Here is a 17,378-nt window from a genome sequence, read left to right as displayed (position 1 = left end):
GCTAATTTAAGAATTGTTTTTTTGTTTTTTTTTTTTTATAACCAGCTCAATCAGTCAAGGAAGTTACATTAGTCTGTCTTTGGTATTGATGATAGGAGGCTGAAACACAGAGGGATCAAATTGTTCCAGATGCTACTCAATTATAGACCAAGGCTGAATGACACCTGTGACCCCTCACTCTTCAGTTCATTGAGATTTTTTTTTTTTTTTTTTTTGAGACGGAGTCTCGCTCTGTCGCCCAGGCTGGAGTGCAGTGGCGTGATCTCAGCTCGCTACAACCTCTGCCTTCTGGGTTCACGCCATTCTCCTGCCCCAGCCTCCAGAGTAGTTGGGACTACAGGTGCCCGCCACCATGCCCGGCTAATTTCTTGTATTTTTAGTAGAGACGGGGTTTCACCATGTTAGCCAGGTGATCTCCTAACCTCGTGATCCACCCACCTTGGCCTCCCAAAGTGCTGGGATTATAAGCGTGAGCCACTGCACTTGGCCCATTGAGATCTTATAAATCCTGACTAACATCAAATAAAACATCAGTGATGATTAAGTAATTTTATATTCAAAAGGAATACCATCTATGCCACATAAAATTAAAATTATAATGTCAATTAAAATGTGACTTAGCAATAAGCGTCCAGGTATATAAATGTTGGTCAATGCAGTTGTTATGTTTAGTAGTCACAAAATTACAACTCTACCTTCTAGGACTCCACCTTCGCTCTCAGGGGCTTGTTCATTTCAGTGGGTATTACACGATAGCATCTGACCCCAAATGATTTTTGTTAAGTTGCCACATCCACCAGTTTTGCATGTTCCAGTTAAACATTTTGCAGAAAAGCATCAGCATTGGTGAGCAAGCTGGTTTGTAAAGAGAACATATGATAAATACCAGCCATCAGCAGGTATGGTAAATGTTCTGCTCTCATAAGTAAGATGCTCATAGGTGGAGGAGTGAATATGCAAATAGGGCCTTACACACTAAAGTCAAGGGAATGGTTGTTAATAATAACCCCACTGATCAGCATGTTGTCTCAACTACACATTTTGCATTAGGAACACGAAGACCCTTAGCTGGGACAGAGGCCTGAAATCATCTACAAAGAAGGCCTCACACCACTGAATTCCCATTTGCATTGTCTGTAGCCAACTCAAGAGTTGGTAAGAGGTAAAATGTCGGTGAACTTGGAAAAAAACTTTCTGTCTCCCTTAATGTTACTCCAGCCCCTCTCCACAGATGTCATTTGGCTATGTGTTGATTCAGTGGTATTTTATAAGCAGATTCAGTATATAATGTTGTAGCCACTAATAATGCTGCCACTATACATTTAGATTTTTACTTACAAATATTTAGTCACAAAATAAATGTGTATGTTTTATATGTTTAAAAGCCAATTTACATCATCACCCCAATCCTGGCCCCCTTTCCCCTCACAACTGTGATCTGTTTGATATGCATGCTTCTAAAACTTTTCTTTGCATTTGCTAGCAAATACTGGTCCCAAGAGAAAATACACAAATTAATTTGGGAGGTTGTTTTTATATGTGATTTCCTACTAGATACATTGTTCTTCTGTTTTCCTTTTTCATTCAAAAATATGACTTAAAAATCTTTCTAAGTCAGAATATATAAGGATACTTTCTCATTTATTTAATTCCATGGTATTAAGTATTATTATAGTATTATCAGTCATCCTTCTTCCATGGACATTTGGGTTATTTTGCTTTTTCTGCCACTATAAATAATGCTGCAGTTAATATTCTCATCCTTTAATACTTGTTATACAGATAATACAAAGAGAATTAAGTCTCTTTTGGCAATTGGAGGTGTTTCTGTTAGCTCATAATGCAAATTCCACTCAGCCAACTGGTTCTGTCTCAGACCTGAGTATCAGGCATTGCCACATTTCTCCCTTGTAAGGGTTAAAACACTAGCTTCCTGCTCACGGACTGCCTGTGAGTCCCACGTATTGGAGATTCATTTGTATTAAGTGCCATCCTCCTTTAAAATTCAGATGCCAGTGGATTCTGTAAAGGAAAGCTGAGGGGAAGGAGAAGTAGGATTTAGCTAAATTAATAAGGTGAAGAAGGTCATTTCATGTAAAGAGAACAAGAGATGATCCTGGGGAAGGGCCACAGTGGTAGTTTTCTCAAGGACAAGCCCAGATGCCAATGCCTGTGTGCTTAAAGAGTTAAACAGCCACTGGGAACCCTGTGTCCAGTGCCATTTTAAGCCATCCGTGGTCACCTCATGCTCAGTCAATGCAGAATCTGTATTAGCCTCAGGGCTGGGATGAAGCACAAAGGAATCCCAAGTGTAGGGTTGGCCAGAGAGTGAGTGCCTCCATAAATGTTGCTCCCTGGGCACCTCACTTGTCTCACCCTTTTCTTACAGCATAGCTCATGGTACAGACATGCAGTGGGAAAGTGAATTGAGTGGGGTGAATGACAAAACCTCCCAGCATCACCTTTCTGAGAGTTTACTTGGAAGTGTGCAGGAAAACTTTCCTTTTATTAAAAAAAGTTCTTAAATACCTCACTTTATAAATGTCTATGGTTACTTTCACTGTCAGCTTATTACCCTGTGTATATAGCAGTGTTCTCAGGTTTACCCACTTCTCCATGACGGGGAAATCCTGGCATCGGTTATTATTGTATTTAGCAGCTTCACTACGTAGAAGTGAATGGTTGCACAATTTTTGTTTTAGAGGTTGGCTAGGACTTAGAAAGGATGGATGGAATAAGAAGTGAACTCGGTGCAGAATGTCCCTCCAGGTGGCTGTAACCACCAGTCCTGCTCCTTGGTCCAGTGGCATCAGGGTTTCTCATACCCACACAGTGGAATGGTAGAGCTTGCTGTGTTCTCCACAGTTGGCTCCCTGCCTCTCTTCACCCTCTGCCCTCACAGCTTCTACGTGTCATTTTACATGAAGGTGGAAAGTAAGGAGGCTGGCACTGGGGCCTCAGCCTGTTATGGATTGAGAGTGAAATACAAGTGGGGATGTTTTGTTTGGTGAAAAAGGGAGTAATTGGAATGAAACAATTAAGGATGTTCAATCTAACCTCTGCCATTTACTGTTATGTTTTGCAAGTGACTTTGTTTCCTTGACCTTAGTTCCTTAACCTATAACATTTTCTTATTTGCCTTCAGAATTTGATTAAATGTGACGCTGTATGTAAAGCATGTAGCACAATGCCTAGCACATAGTCATCACCTTATAAAATGTGTACCATCACCAATAACTATTGTCTGAAGACTCCTGTAGAGTAAAGAAAGAAGGGAAAAAACTTATTTGTATTATGAATCCACAGTCCAGACATGTATTTGATGTTTAATTGTCACTGCAGTACTAATATCTGGGACATATTTAATGCAAGTCTCTGTTTTCTCATTTGTAAAACAAAAATAAGAACCTACATAGGCTCATAAAGTTACATAATTAGAAAGTGATGAAAGCAGTGTATACCAAAACATGTCTGTCCCTTTATGCCAGTCAGGTCAGATAATGTGTTTAGCTGATTACTGAACGAATTCCTTTTGCTCAAATAAAATGAAATCAGTATTCATTTTTATTTTATTTCATGTTAGTGCTGAAATAACCCAAAATTTATTCCTCTTTGTTTCTCTTTCAGTATCTATAAATATCTCAGTATGCATATCCACAAGCACAAGCTCATTTAGTGATACTTATATATGGTTAAATCTTGTTTATACTGTTTTGGAACCAGGGAGCATACTGCAAAATTTAAGTTGCCAAATTAACTAGCATGTTGCTTGTTTCATGCCAGTGGTAAAAGATTCTGTAAATATAAAATAAAGTGGGCATTGGGTTGGTTTATTCTAAGAAATCGAGATAATCTTCTCAAGGGAAAGATTTCTTCTTGCTATTAAGCTGAGATATTTCTAGATGTGCTTTAAAAAGTATGTATAGAAATTTCTATCTGTAGAGTTTCTTTATAGGGTCCATTAATTCTTCATGGAAGAAGATACAAAGACAGTTCTTACTGCTCTTCAGGGTTAGTTACTCAATATGCAATGGGGACTTCTTTTTCTCTTTATTTTGAGATAGAGGCTCACTCTGTTGGCCAGGCTGGAGTGCAATGGTGTGATCTCGGCTACTGCAACCTCTGCCTCCCGTGTTCAAGAGATTCCAATGGGTATATTTATACAATAAATACATTTTAAAAAGTTAAAGTTTTGTATCTATTTATAAATATATAGTGGGTCCAAGAAAAAATACACACATAAATTCTAGCAAAATAGTTACCTTTATACTATCAACATACATTTGGAATGTTTTAAAATATGCTTTTTATAAATAACTTTCGGTGTTTTATTTCACAGTAGAGTGACTATAGTTAATAATATTATGTTGTATATTTCAAAATAGCCAGAAGAGAGAAGTTTGAATATTCTCACCACAAAGGATAAATGTTTGAGGTGATGGATATGATGGATTTAATCATTACACAATGTATATATGTATCAAAATATCACACTGTACCTTATAAATATGTATAATTAATGTGTCAATTAAAAATAAAAACTTGAAAGCTTCCTCTCTACATAAGCCATAAAACACTTAAATTCTGCTAACCTGCCATTTCCTGGATTTGCTATTTCCAGTGTCTTTGGGGGCTTTGGTCTTTTCCAGATGATTCTGTTTTGGTTGCCTTGTGGGGGTTTTGATGTTTGCTCTGATCTCCTCTCAAGGATATTTTTCAGTGTGCATCAAGGAGAATAATTGGCCCTAAAACTGGTGCATGTATTTAAAGTCCACACAAAAGGCAATCACTTGCATTATTTACAGACTCATCGCTGCGGGGGCCTCTGTAGCTGTTTTCTAGCCAGGAACCATACAGCCTCACTGCACACACTCAGTAATTGTTGGTTGCTACAGAGTTGACTCTTCAGAGTACCTTTCTTAAATGAGGTTTTCCATCTTTTCATGGATGACATTGGGATTGGGAAATGAAGGAAAAGGTGAATATCACTGTATATGGAGACTTGCTTTCTCACATGGCGATTCTTGCCCACATCAATGGCTTTGGCATTAACAATTCTTACTCAGGTGCTATGGTACAGTGGCAAGAGAACACCAAACTTAGTCCAGAGTCCCAGACGTGCTACTCGTCCCCTGTGTGAGGTGCAACTCTCTAAACTGTGTTTCCTTTTCCTTATGTGAAAAACAAAAGGATAGTATTGGGTGATCTTAGAGACCCCTTCAAGCTTTAACATTTACATGACCAATTGAAAGGATTCAGTATTAGAATTCCTGGGACTGTAGGTGCTCAAAAGATAGAAGACAAATTCATATAACTTAGTTGTACAACTGGTGGGCTCAGACAGTGGATTCTGTGAGGCATTCTCAATCAGTATGATTATCGATATTAAGTGATTTAGTGAAGTGTGTGTGCCCATATGTCCCATTTCACCATTTCATCAAGCTCATCTTCAAAATGAAGTCACATACCCATTACTATTCAAATTAAATGACGTGTGTTTCCATCCTGCTTAGTACAAGAGGAGCTTTCTTCTTTCTACCTGGTCTTCTGTCTTATGCCTGTCCCTTAATCCCAAGGTCTGTTTACTCCGTTGAGGGGAATAGTCCAAAGACCTGTTGCCTTGAGGGGAGAAACTTGGAAAGCCTGCTTAGCCAGCCATGGAACTCTATTCCTGATTGCTGATGCCATGGCTGCTACATAAGATTATTGTTGATATGTGGACACATTGCCACCCCTGAGCATACCTTGTCACATGGGATCGCAGTTAAAGAATAAATGGCCATTTTGGGGATGCCTGTATCTATTGATGAAGAGTCACAATGATTAATATACAGCCACCAATGAGATCTGTCAGCCTGGAAGTCTGGTATAAATAATCCCTATTCACTGGAGATCAGGAAATCTAGGCTGCCACCACTACTACTTTTTCAGAAACAGTTTCTCTGGATGCAGGGGTAGAAGAATCTCTCTCTACCCTAATTGTTAAGCCATGCCATCGCAGCCCTGTGTCTTCATGTCAGAGATCTATAGTTACACAGCTCTTTTAATTTACACACATGAACATACACAAATAGCTGTTTTGTCATTGCACACCCACATTACTAAGGTGGTAGATTTGGAAGATTTTAGGTCTTAGCCATATACTCTACCCAGAACTAGCCCCCTTCTTCATCCCCAAGGCTTCCTTCATTTCCTGCTTCATTAAGTCTAGTGTCATTGTAACAAGGCAGTATTTTCCCTTGAAAGCAAATGCATATAGCACAAGCCAAGAAATTAAACCATTTATTTTTTTTTTTTATTGTGAGTGCAAATGAGGAACACCATTGCTCAATGACAGTAACACCCCCTGGGGTACAAGAAGACGTAGAGTTCCAGTTTCACCTTGGTTGCATGTGATAACTACTGTGACAAAAGGGAAGAGGAGGTTTCACAAAAAGCATGATTTTGAAGCTGATTTTTTTTTAAAAGATGAGTAGAAGTTTGTCAGTAGGAAGAAGCATCCTGGGCAGAATGAACAGCACAGGCAAAAGAAGGCATTTAGTATACAGAATGACTTGGCTAAGAGAGCATGTCAGGCCATGGAATGAGCTGATGCAAGAAAAATGCATTGAGATCAGGTCATGGATCTTTACTTTAAACCTGAATGTTACTCTTTAGAATAAGCCTATGGGAAATTTTGAATGATTTTAAGAAAGGAATTGACATAATTGGATTTGATCTTAAGACGACCTTGGCAATAAGTATATCAGTTTTATTTTGGGGGAACTTGAACTATCATAGCAAGTTAATATTTGATACTTAAATACTTTTTTCTAACTTCTGTTATTTTAATATTTATTAAGTTCTAAATGTGCCAAAATCTATGCTAAGCCCTTTTCAATGCATTGTCTCATTTAATCTTCCCAAGAACTTTAGGAAAAGATTCCATAATTATCCCTAATTTGTAGGCAAAGAATCAAAGATTTGGGAGAGAATAGGTAAATTGCCTAAATTCATGGAGTAAGAGAATGAATTTAAACTCAGACAATTTGGTTCCACAACACTAGTTTTAACCTTCAGGTCAGTAGTGTTTTATTTTCTTGAAAAAAAATACACACACACACATATATAGTGTTATATATTTTTGGGATATATATATTATATGTATATTATTTCAATAGCTTTTGGAGTACAGGTGGTTTTTGGTTACATGGATGGATTGTGTAGTGATGAAGTCTGAGATTTTAGTGCATCTGTCATCTGAGTAGCATACATTGTACCCAATATGTAGTTTTTTCTCTCACCCTCCTTCTTCCCTCACCCGTTCTGAGTCTCCAAAGTTTATTATACCACTCTCTATGTCTTTGTGTACCCATAGCTTAGCTCCCACTTATACGTAAGAACATGTGGTATTAGATTTTCCATTCCTGAGTTACTTCATATAGAATAATGGCCTCCAGCTCCATCCAAGTTGCTTCAAAGGACATTATTTCATTCTTTTTTATGACTGAGTAGTATCCCATTGTGTTTATACATCACATTTCCTTTATCCACTCATCAGCTGATAGGCACTTAAGTTGTTTCCATATCTTTGCAATTGTGAATTGTGCTGTGATAAACATACATGTACACATGTCTTTTTGATATAATGACTTCTTTTCCTTTTGGTAGATACCCAGTAGTGGGATTACTGGATTGAATGGTAAATTTAATTTTAGTTCTTTAAGAAATTTCCATTCTGTTTTCCATAGACATGGTACTAATTTGTACTAATTTACATTCCTACCAGCCATATATAAGCGCTCCCTTTACACTACATCCACATCGACATCTGTTGGTTTTTGCCTTCTTAAATTTGTAGTCTTTAACATTGGCTGCAAACTAGCATCACCAGGGGAACTTAAAAACAAAAACAAACTGATGCCCATAATTCTCAAATCAACATTTCTGGTTGCAGAGCCTGGGTATCCATCTATTTTAAAGGTACCTCCAGCTAATTCCAAAGGGTAGAGAGGGTTGAGATCTACTAAGCTAGAATATACTGTCACTTTAATATACATTGAATACTCAAAAACATCTGTATTTTGCCATCACCACCTCAAAATGTCAGGGAAAAAACCTACTAAATAGAAAAGTCACAGGCTACAAAGACTTTTAATGCTTTTTTCCAGTTTTACTTTCACAAAAATATTGCCTCCTTCTTTTTTCTTTCGAGACAGAGTCTCACTCTGGAGTGCAGTGGTACAATCTCAGCTCACTGCAAGCTCCGCCTCCCAGGTTCACGCCATTCTCCCACCTCAGCCTCTGGAGTAGCTGGGACTACAGGCACCTGCCACCACGCCCAGCTAATTTTGTTTTGTATTTTTAGTAGAGATTGGGTTTCCCCATGTTAGCCAGGATGTTCTCAATCTCCTGACCTCGTGATCTGCCTGCCTCAGCCTCCCAAAGTGCTGGGATTACAGGCATGAGCCACCACTCCCGGCCTATTGCCTTCATCTTTTTTAAGACTTCCAGGTAGCAAAGAAGCAAAATCAAAGAGGGTAGGGGCAAAAAGGAAAATGTGACAGAGGCATATCAAGATAGGGAGGAAGAGAATAGCTGAAACTGGGGTTGTTGGAGTAATAAAATCCTATCTACTGATGAACCATCGGTAATATCAAAGGCACATTTGCAGAATGTTTCCTTTTCAGTAATTGTACAAAGACTCCCTTGCCATTACAAAGCACTTTTCTTCTTGGCAGATTGAAGAATGCTTTACCAACTAAATGCATCCCAGTAATATTCAGAGCGCAGGTCCAACATAATCATAAGTTGCCTTGTTATTACGGAGGTAGCAGCCCCATTTAATAACATATTAAATGCATTATTCATTTATATAACTCAGACCCAGGGACAGCTGCTGGGATGAAAATAGAACCATTCTGTAATGCAGAAAGCAGGTGTGTGCTTACTTGAGTAAATGAACTCTGTATTACGGCACAATTTTCTTCTAAATTTCAGGGACAGGTCTGGTAGGGCTAATGTGATGCCATTTTCATACAAGAAATAAAATGGTTTCAGAATGGTTTTTAATGAGCATTTAAAAAAATTACCAACAGCCTTCTCTGTGGCATAGTCCCAGGGGGATGGATTCGTGCTTTGGATTTAAGCAGAACTCTGTTATTGCAGGATTCAGGAAAGCCTAAGGTAACGATTGATCAGAACAGTGACAAACAAAAGAATGTTCTCTAGCTGATGATACTAGTGGTGATGGTGAACCCATGTTTCTATAGCTGCACACCAAGAGAGAGTCACAGGTGTGCTTGGATGCTGAGTGATTAAAAATCATAACCTGACTTCAGTTTGTACAGTGCCTCACCTCTGAAACCTGTAGGCAGTCTCTGATGCATGGTGAAACTCACTGAGATACCAAACTTAACCTGGGTGGCATCACTGGTCATTTTCTTGCGACTATTGCTGGTACCAGGATGCTATCATACACCAGTGTATGCATTTTGTGTTTTATTTCCTTCTCTCTCTCACCTGCCCTTATTTTCTCTTTTAATATACATATACTCATAAGCAACTACAAAGGAGTTTTTAAAAAATATATCAGATGAGGCCAGGTGTGATGGCTCATGTCTTTAATCCCAGCACTTTGGGAGGCTGAGGCGGGTGGATCACTTGGAGCCAGGAGTTTGAGTCCAGCCTGGTTAATATGGTGAAACCCCATCTCTACTAAAAATACAAAAATTAGCCATTCGTGGTGGCACATGCCTGTAATCCCAGCTACTTGGGTGGCTGAGCCAGAGAATAGCTGGAACCCAGGAGGTGGAAGCAGCAGTGAGCCACGATAAAGCTGCAGTGAGCCAAGTAAAGCCTGGGCAACAGAGCGAGACTGTATAAAAAAAAAAAAAAAACCAGATGGAATGATGTTCAAATTGCTTAGACGTAACAATGACCAACCAGCATGGGCAGTGATCTTATGTCTGGAGCAGAGTTTCGGTGACCCCCTCATGGGCTAGGTGTTAACCCATAAGTTGCTGAATTGTGAGAAGCAAGGACTCTAAGGACAGGGATCAGCATAGCTGGGTTGGTGAGTGAGATGCTTGGAGGGTTTGGGGATGTGGTAATAACCAATTAATATGCAGATATTTCCACATTTAAACTGGTACAGTTACTGGTATGGCCCTCCTGATTACCAGCTTTGAATGTCTGGAACACAAGGAGGCCCTCAACGAGCTTGAAGTTCACACAGCCACACCAGGAAGAAAATCATACAAGGTATAAAGAATTCCTATCAAGTAAATCATAAGGATTCTTTTAAGGGTTTAGAGGAGGGATAATCTCACTCCATTTAAAGCAGCAGTGCAGTAGTAAAGAGGGGATGTGTGCTGCAAATTGTCTAGGGTCCTGGCTATTTGATCTTGAGAAAACTGGTTGGCACCTATGAATCTCAATTCCTCCATTTGTTTATTGGGAATAGTTACAGTATCTTATGGATACTTTCGAAGATAAATGAGTTAATTTATGTAAAGAACTTAGCACAATAACTAGGACATAGTAAGCACTCTAAATATGAAATTCCTGCCATTTTACTCTTATATTCAGAGAAATTGTCTTAAAGAAGACAAGAAGTAAGCTGTACCTTAAAGGTGGGCACATTTTAGGCAGATGATAGGGCATGCAGGAGGACATTGAAGCAGAAAAGGAGAAAAAACACGTACTCTCAAGAAAATTAAAAGGAGAATGGACGTGGGCTTATGAGGGAGAAAGAGTCCAGGAAAGTAGAATAAAATTAGCTAGTGGAGGGCTTCATGCCCAGGATTACAGAATTTACAGCTTATCCTAAGGTCATATGAAGTCCATGAAGGTTTTGAACAGAGAAGAGAAATAGTAATAATATTAAACATAAATAATTGGTCATATTTTATGAGCACTTGCGGAGTATTAGGGTACTTTTAAGTACTCTGTGTACATTATTAACCCATTTAATTCTTACATTTAACATATGAAATGAGTTAAGCATTAATAATTGACATTGTAGTGATCCGTAGTGTTCAAAGTACTTTTCCAGACAGTATCTCCTTTGACTTTCTCGCAGAGGAAAGGGCATTCACTGGACTTAAACACATTGGAAAACTATGCCAGTTTTGTAAATAAAGGTTTTCTGGAATCCAGCTGCATACATTCTCTCATGTGTTGTCTGTGTTCACCTTCATACAGTAAGTGCAGAGTTAAGTAGTTGTGACAAAGTCTACATAACCTGCAAAACTGAAACATTGACTATCTGGCTCTTTATATAAAAAGTTTGCTGACCTCTGGTCTAGAAGAGTGGAAAGTAAGCTTTGATTGCTTCTCATTTGGGCTCTACCACTAACTCTAGGCACTTAAACTTGGGAAATCAAATATATACATACATAAAGTGGTTGCTATGGACCCAACAGTATAAAACGATAATGGCTAGATAACACTGAACCTCAAAAATCTTAAAGGTTTGTCATCCTAAAATTGCAAATTTTTAGTTTACTATGAATCTGATAAATTATATAGGTTAATTTTATAGAATAAATTTTTTCCCATTATAGCTAAAACAAGAAATAAGCAAAAGAGCATCAATCTGCAAAAACTAAAGTCTCTTTAATGTGAGGTTTGATCGTTTAACCAGTATAACCTCTCATGAAATATTGAGTAGAAATATCAAATTTAGCCAGTGTTGTCTGTGCTACACCATAACTGTAGCAGTCTGTATGCGATCTATGAATGTTGAGTCACATATCCATCATAATCTATTCTTTCTCTGAATTGTAAATGCCTTTGCAATATTTATTACTCATTCTAGTTCTTAATTATATAGCCTTTGAATTATCTCCTAGATTAGCCATCTATGTCTTTCCAACTAGCTTATAAACTTAGTGAGAGTAGGGACTATATCTTCTATTTCTGCGCATTTCCCACAACTCCACAATGAAGTGATTCATTAATTTTAGAGATGAATAAAACTCAGTTACAATGCTAGTAATAGATACAGCGTGTGACCATGATTCTCTCTCTGTTGGGTGCTTTATATGAATTAATCCTACTCCTTATAGTAGCATGAAAGATGGTTACATGCTTACTGATGGTCCTCAGGGCTAGGCACTATGTCTAATTTAGAAACGTGGGAATGATTCACATTATAATGAGCTGCCTTACAACTTGAGCTTCTTTCCATTTAGGTACAGGAAGGTGGTTTCCAATAATTGCACTGATGGAGTAAGGGAACAGTACACTGCTAAACCACAGAAGTGCCCAGGGAAAGCCCCGCGGGGGCTGCGGATAGTCACGGCTGATGGAAAGCTGACAGCGGAGCAAGGACACAACGTCACTCTCATGGTGCAATTAGAAGAGGTAGGGCTGATTCCTATCTCCCTGCTACTTTCTATGGCCAGTGATTTTTGTTAATAAACCATGGTTTTGTTTCCATATCTTTTTCAACTTTCTCCATTTTAGATGCTATGTAAAAATTTTTATTTTACTTTTAGTTCCTTGGTTTTTGTTGTTATCACTTCACCTTCCCTGATCTATTTCTTTAATTACTTACATTTCACCGCAAGTTGTTCTTCACTCATACTTAATCTCTTACTTTTGGAGGATCTGTCAGATTTAATCTTGCCTTCTTGGCAATTTTAGCAAAATCGATTTTCTCAGAATACATAAATAATATTCCTGAAATAATTTAATATATACACATACTAAACTAACCTGAGAGATGCTAATACTTTCATCCCCTCTCAGCCTGCAGGGTTTTCTTTTCCAAGGGCAACATGATGGTCATGCATATAGCACTGAGACCAATCTAAACATAATTGAGTGTAATTTATCTGGCAGTTGAGAGTTTGTATTGTGTGGCACCTCAGGGATATCATTAAAAGCATGCATTATCATTTGCCAGATTATGGTTGTCTGAAATGTCTATTTATATGGTGGATAAGATGAAATTTGTCTTATATATTTTAGAATATACACAGGAATCTGTCATCTTGTAAATGAGGAAGACGGTCTCTAAAGCATAAGTACTGACATTAAATCATCTCAATTATTAAACCAAGCAGTCCTATCCTCAGTCACGTTTTCTGGGTACCTAATTATGGTTACCATTGTGTAAAGCCCTGTAAATACAAAGGGATTTTAAGGGCTAACAATGACACCAGAATTAAAATATATAACATTGACTTCCAGCTTCCTCTGCTGATGGTCCAGTGACCCTCAGTTTTTGCCAGGTAGAAGAAAATCACCTGGAGAGCATGTGAAAACACAGTTTTCTTGGCCACATCTTTAAAGATTCTGATTCAGTAGGTTGGAGTCTGGCCCAAGAATATACATTTCTAACAAGTTCACAGGTTGTGCATTGTGCTCAAGAAAAACAAAAACCATGGCAAGGCGAGGGGTATAGAGAAGTCAGAGGCTCTGGAGTGTGACATGAAGATGGAAAGATGAAGCATTTATGATTGCTTTGTCAGGTTTGATGAAAATTTGTAGTATTTTAAATCTCATAGGCAAAATAACTGTGAAATAACGAGTTTGAAACTCTAGCTCAAATGATGTGCATATCTCTGGTCCAAGGGCCATTTACAGAACCACTGTGTAACCCAATACTCCTTTCCTGATTATCTCCTTAATGAGTGGCTTTCAATTGTATTCAATCTTCTAAATACTAAGGTGCCAAAAATTCTTCAGTTGGAACTAGAAAAATACAGGCCAATTTAGGCAAATTGGAGTCGCTCATTTTTCACATAAATTCTTTGGGGATTTCTGCTTGAGACTATGACAGATTAGCATGCAGTAAACCAAATATATGCATATATATTTAGAGCAAGAGGGACAGAGACAGAGAGAGAAGAAGAAGAAAAATGAAGAGGAGGAAAGGAGGACTAGGAGCTGAGACAACTATGAAGAGGATTGAGAAGCTAAAATTCCTTTCTTAAAAAATGGGAAATTCACTGCAATGAGTCCAACATTTTATGCTATATTTGCCTTTCGAGAACTTTACCAATTCATATGCCACACTATGGAGGAGGTACAGATTTCAGATTTCCAGTAAAAGACCAAGTAGAAAGTGTTGGCTAAACAGGTGTTAATAGACTCTCAAGGCTTGGGAGATAAAAATTGGACTATGAGGACATTCCAAAGTTGGAAGTGATAAGGTCATATCCCAGGGAGAAGGAAAGCACAGGGAAGCAGCACATACCCAGGGCCTTTTTCCTCCCTGAGGTATTTCATGATACCTAAGTAACACAGGAAACATAGAAAGCAGTCAGAGGCTGAGAAGTTAAACAAAGTTTTTAGAAGTATTGCTCTTTGGGGAGATAAAAATTTGAATTCAAGACCTATCAAGGAGGAGGACCCTGGTGAACTAAGACTTGGTTCTTGGAACTTCTGGAAATCTCTGTCCTAGGAGTAAAGGCAAACCTGAATTAGAACAGGCCCTCTGTACCCAGAAATCCAGTCTGAAATCACTTCAGTCTCTGAATCAATTAGAGTGATTCTCTTCAACTCTAAAATGATTATTAGAAACCAAAGTAAACCTCCTTTAATGGAAAATAACATAAACCACAGGTTTACCCAATATTTTTCATATAAAATGTTGGGCATTTAGAAAAATCCAAGTATGTCAAGATACAGGACCAACAGGGGGGATAAACAGAAAAGAACAACAGTTGGATGAGATATAGTGCTTATTTAAGATATCCTGTAAAATAACAGTGATTAATATGTTCACGAATGTGAGAAAAGGTGGAAAATTGAACCCCAGGGCAGTAATCAATAAGAAATACCAAATAGAAATTGTAAAAATAAAGATATAATAACTGATATTAAGAACTTAGGTTTACAGCAAATTGAACCCATAGGAATAGAGGTTAAATGGAAGAAAGGACAGCAGGAAATATACCATCTAGAGCAAAAAAGAAAGAAATAGAATATAGAGAAAAAATAATAAGAGACAAATGGAAAATGATAAAAAAGGTCTAACACAGATGCAACTGTAGCCCCAGAAGGAGAGGAGAGAGATAAGGAACAAGAATCATTTTTGTAAAGATAAGGGCTGAGAATTTTCCAAGCCTGATGAAAGATATCAACATATTAACCCATAGATTTAACAGAATCAGCAAACTCAAGAAGAATATGTGCAAAGAAAAATCACTGAGCTATTACATTCAAACTGCTGAAATCTAAAATCAGAGAGAGGTGTTTAAAAAGTCCAGAAGAAAATGGAATGACATCTTTGAAGCGCTGCAGAAAACACAAATGGTTTTGTAGATAAACAATAATGGAGATACGGAAACGGGAAATGTTCCCTTGCCCCCCTCGTGTGATGGGGGTGTGGCTCGCTTCTTCAGCGCCCCACTACTGAAATCTCTAGGGGAGCACACAGGAGCAGGCTGTGGGGCTTTGACCCCACGGCAGTGTCTAGGCGTGAATGTTTACAGCTCCTGAAGCCCCAGTGGGCGTTTGCTACGTGTGCTCTTTTTGTTTTGCGGTCTATAGACAGCTTGTCTTAACCAGCTCAATTAGACCCTCTACCTTGTCGCAAGGACAGACTGCTTTATGTATCCTGGGTTCTTACCTTGGTGCACTGGAAGAATCGGATCACACCTGGACTTGGAGAGTGAGTGCAAAGTTTTATTGAGCGGAGGCAGCTCTCAGCAGATGGAGGAAGCCAGAAGGGGATGGAGTGGGAAGGTTTTCCACTGGAGTCGGGCCGCTCAGTGGCCTGGGCTCTCCTCCAACTGCTCCAGCTAAATTCCGTGTAGTTCTGCTGGTCGGTGGCCTGCTGGCATGCTGGTGCTTGTCGGTGCATTCCTCTTGACGTCCATCTGCCTGTGTGTCCGCTTGCTAGGGTGTCGGGGGCTTTTATAGGCACAGGATGGGGGCATGGCAGGCTAGGGTGGTCTTGGGAAACACAACATTTGGGTGCAAAGGCAGGAGTGCCTGTCCTCACCTGGGTCCCAAGGCACAGGCCCAGGGGTGGAGCCCTAGCCAGGGACCACGCCCTTCCCTGCTTCCGTATCATTTAAAGGGACCATTCCCTTCCCTTCCCAACACTTCCTTCCATAGCAATATCTCATAAAAACCACTGCCTATAAAAAGAAATACTAAAAATAATTATTCACACATAAAGAAAATGACCCAGACAGAGGCACACACTCAAACACACACAAAATAATGGAAGGAATGAAGAGCAAGAAAGGGGGTAAATTGAAATTAATAATAACTGTGCAGACCAAGAGTGATAATCAGCTGTGGGATTTAAAATATATGTAGAATTAAAATACATTAGAATAATAACACAGTATGTGGAGCGAATTAAATAGAATTAAAGTAGTTTAAAGTTCATGATACATCTATAAAGAGATAAAAGTACTAATTTACATTAGACTCCAACATACCCAGAATGTGTGCTTCAATACCTAGAGTAACAACTGAAGAAGTAGTAAGAGAATCTTATCATCAAGCTACTGACAGGGGAATTACAGTAATTTTAAAAGGGTTTCATTAATCCAAAGTAAGGCAAGTAAAAGAGAAAAAAAGAACATAATACAGTTGAGACAAATAGAAAACATTTACTAAAATGGTAGATATAGGCATGGTGTGGTGGATCCCAACATTTTGAGAGACCAAGGTGGGAGGATCATTTGAGTCCAGGAGTTTGAGACCAGCTTGGACAACTACGAAAATAAAAAATAAAAATAATTTAAAAAAATAGCCAGGCATGGTGTCATGTATCTGTGGTCCCAGCTACTTGGGAGGCTAAGGTGAGAGAATCACTTGAGTCCAGGAGTTCAAAGCTACAGTCAACCATAATTACTGCACTCCAGCCTGGCTGACAGAGTGAGACCCTGTCTCAAACACATTAAAATTAAAATTTAAAAATGGTAGATATATACTCAAATATTATCAATAATTACATTTTGAAAATTAGTGATTTTTGTCACTTCAGTGCTTTTTGTCAGGCTTAAGAAGTCTTTATCTAAACCAACATTGTGAAAACAGTCATACCACAAGATTTCTCTTTAGGTTTCACATTAATGTATATGATTTATCTTGAATAAAACTGTTTCAAGTTTCTATATTTCGTCCACACGCATATCCAATTGTCCCAATATCCTTGACAGACTATTCATTTCACATTGAATTGCTATAAGCCTTTGTCATAAATTAACTGACTGTCTATTTGTGGTTCCATTTCTAGGCACTCTATTCTGTTCCCTTGGTGTGAATTTCAAACCCTATGTTAATTACTAATTTCAAACACATTATATTTTCACTAGAGGTAGGGTGAGTCTTGATGCCTGAACATATAAATCCTCTACACAAGTAGAAAATTATGTGTGTGTGTGTAAAATTTATAATAGCATCAAAATACAACAAATATTTAC

At 38.4% G+C, this 17,378-nt stretch overlaps 1 protein-coding gene across 1 annotated transcript in view; it reads left to right on the top strand.

Moving 5' to 3' along the window:
• Positions 1-17,378, top strand: part of SORCS1 (sortilin-related VPS10 domain containing receptor 1) — a 450,233-nt gene that overhangs the window by 360,721 nt on the left and 72,134 nt on the right. Inside the window, exon 18 of the mRNA XM_011977539.1 lies at positions 12,177-12,348. Within this exon, the coding sequence (XP_011832929.1) occupies positions 12,177-12,348 (172 nt within the window). The remainder of the gene's footprint in view (positions 1-12,176; positions 12,349-17,378) is intronic.

This window comes from Mandrillus leucophaeus, unplaced genomic scaffold (genome assembly GCF_000951045.1).
Source record: "Mandrillus leucophaeus isolate KB7577 unplaced genomic scaffold, Mleu.le_1.0 Scaffold18, whole genome shotgun sequence".
Taxonomy (NCBI): Eukaryota; Metazoa; Chordata; class Mammalia; order Primates; family Cercopithecidae; genus Mandrillus; species Mandrillus leucophaeus.
The sequence above is the reverse complement of the archived record's forward strand: the minus strand, read 5'-3'. Positions and strand labels throughout refer to the sequence as shown.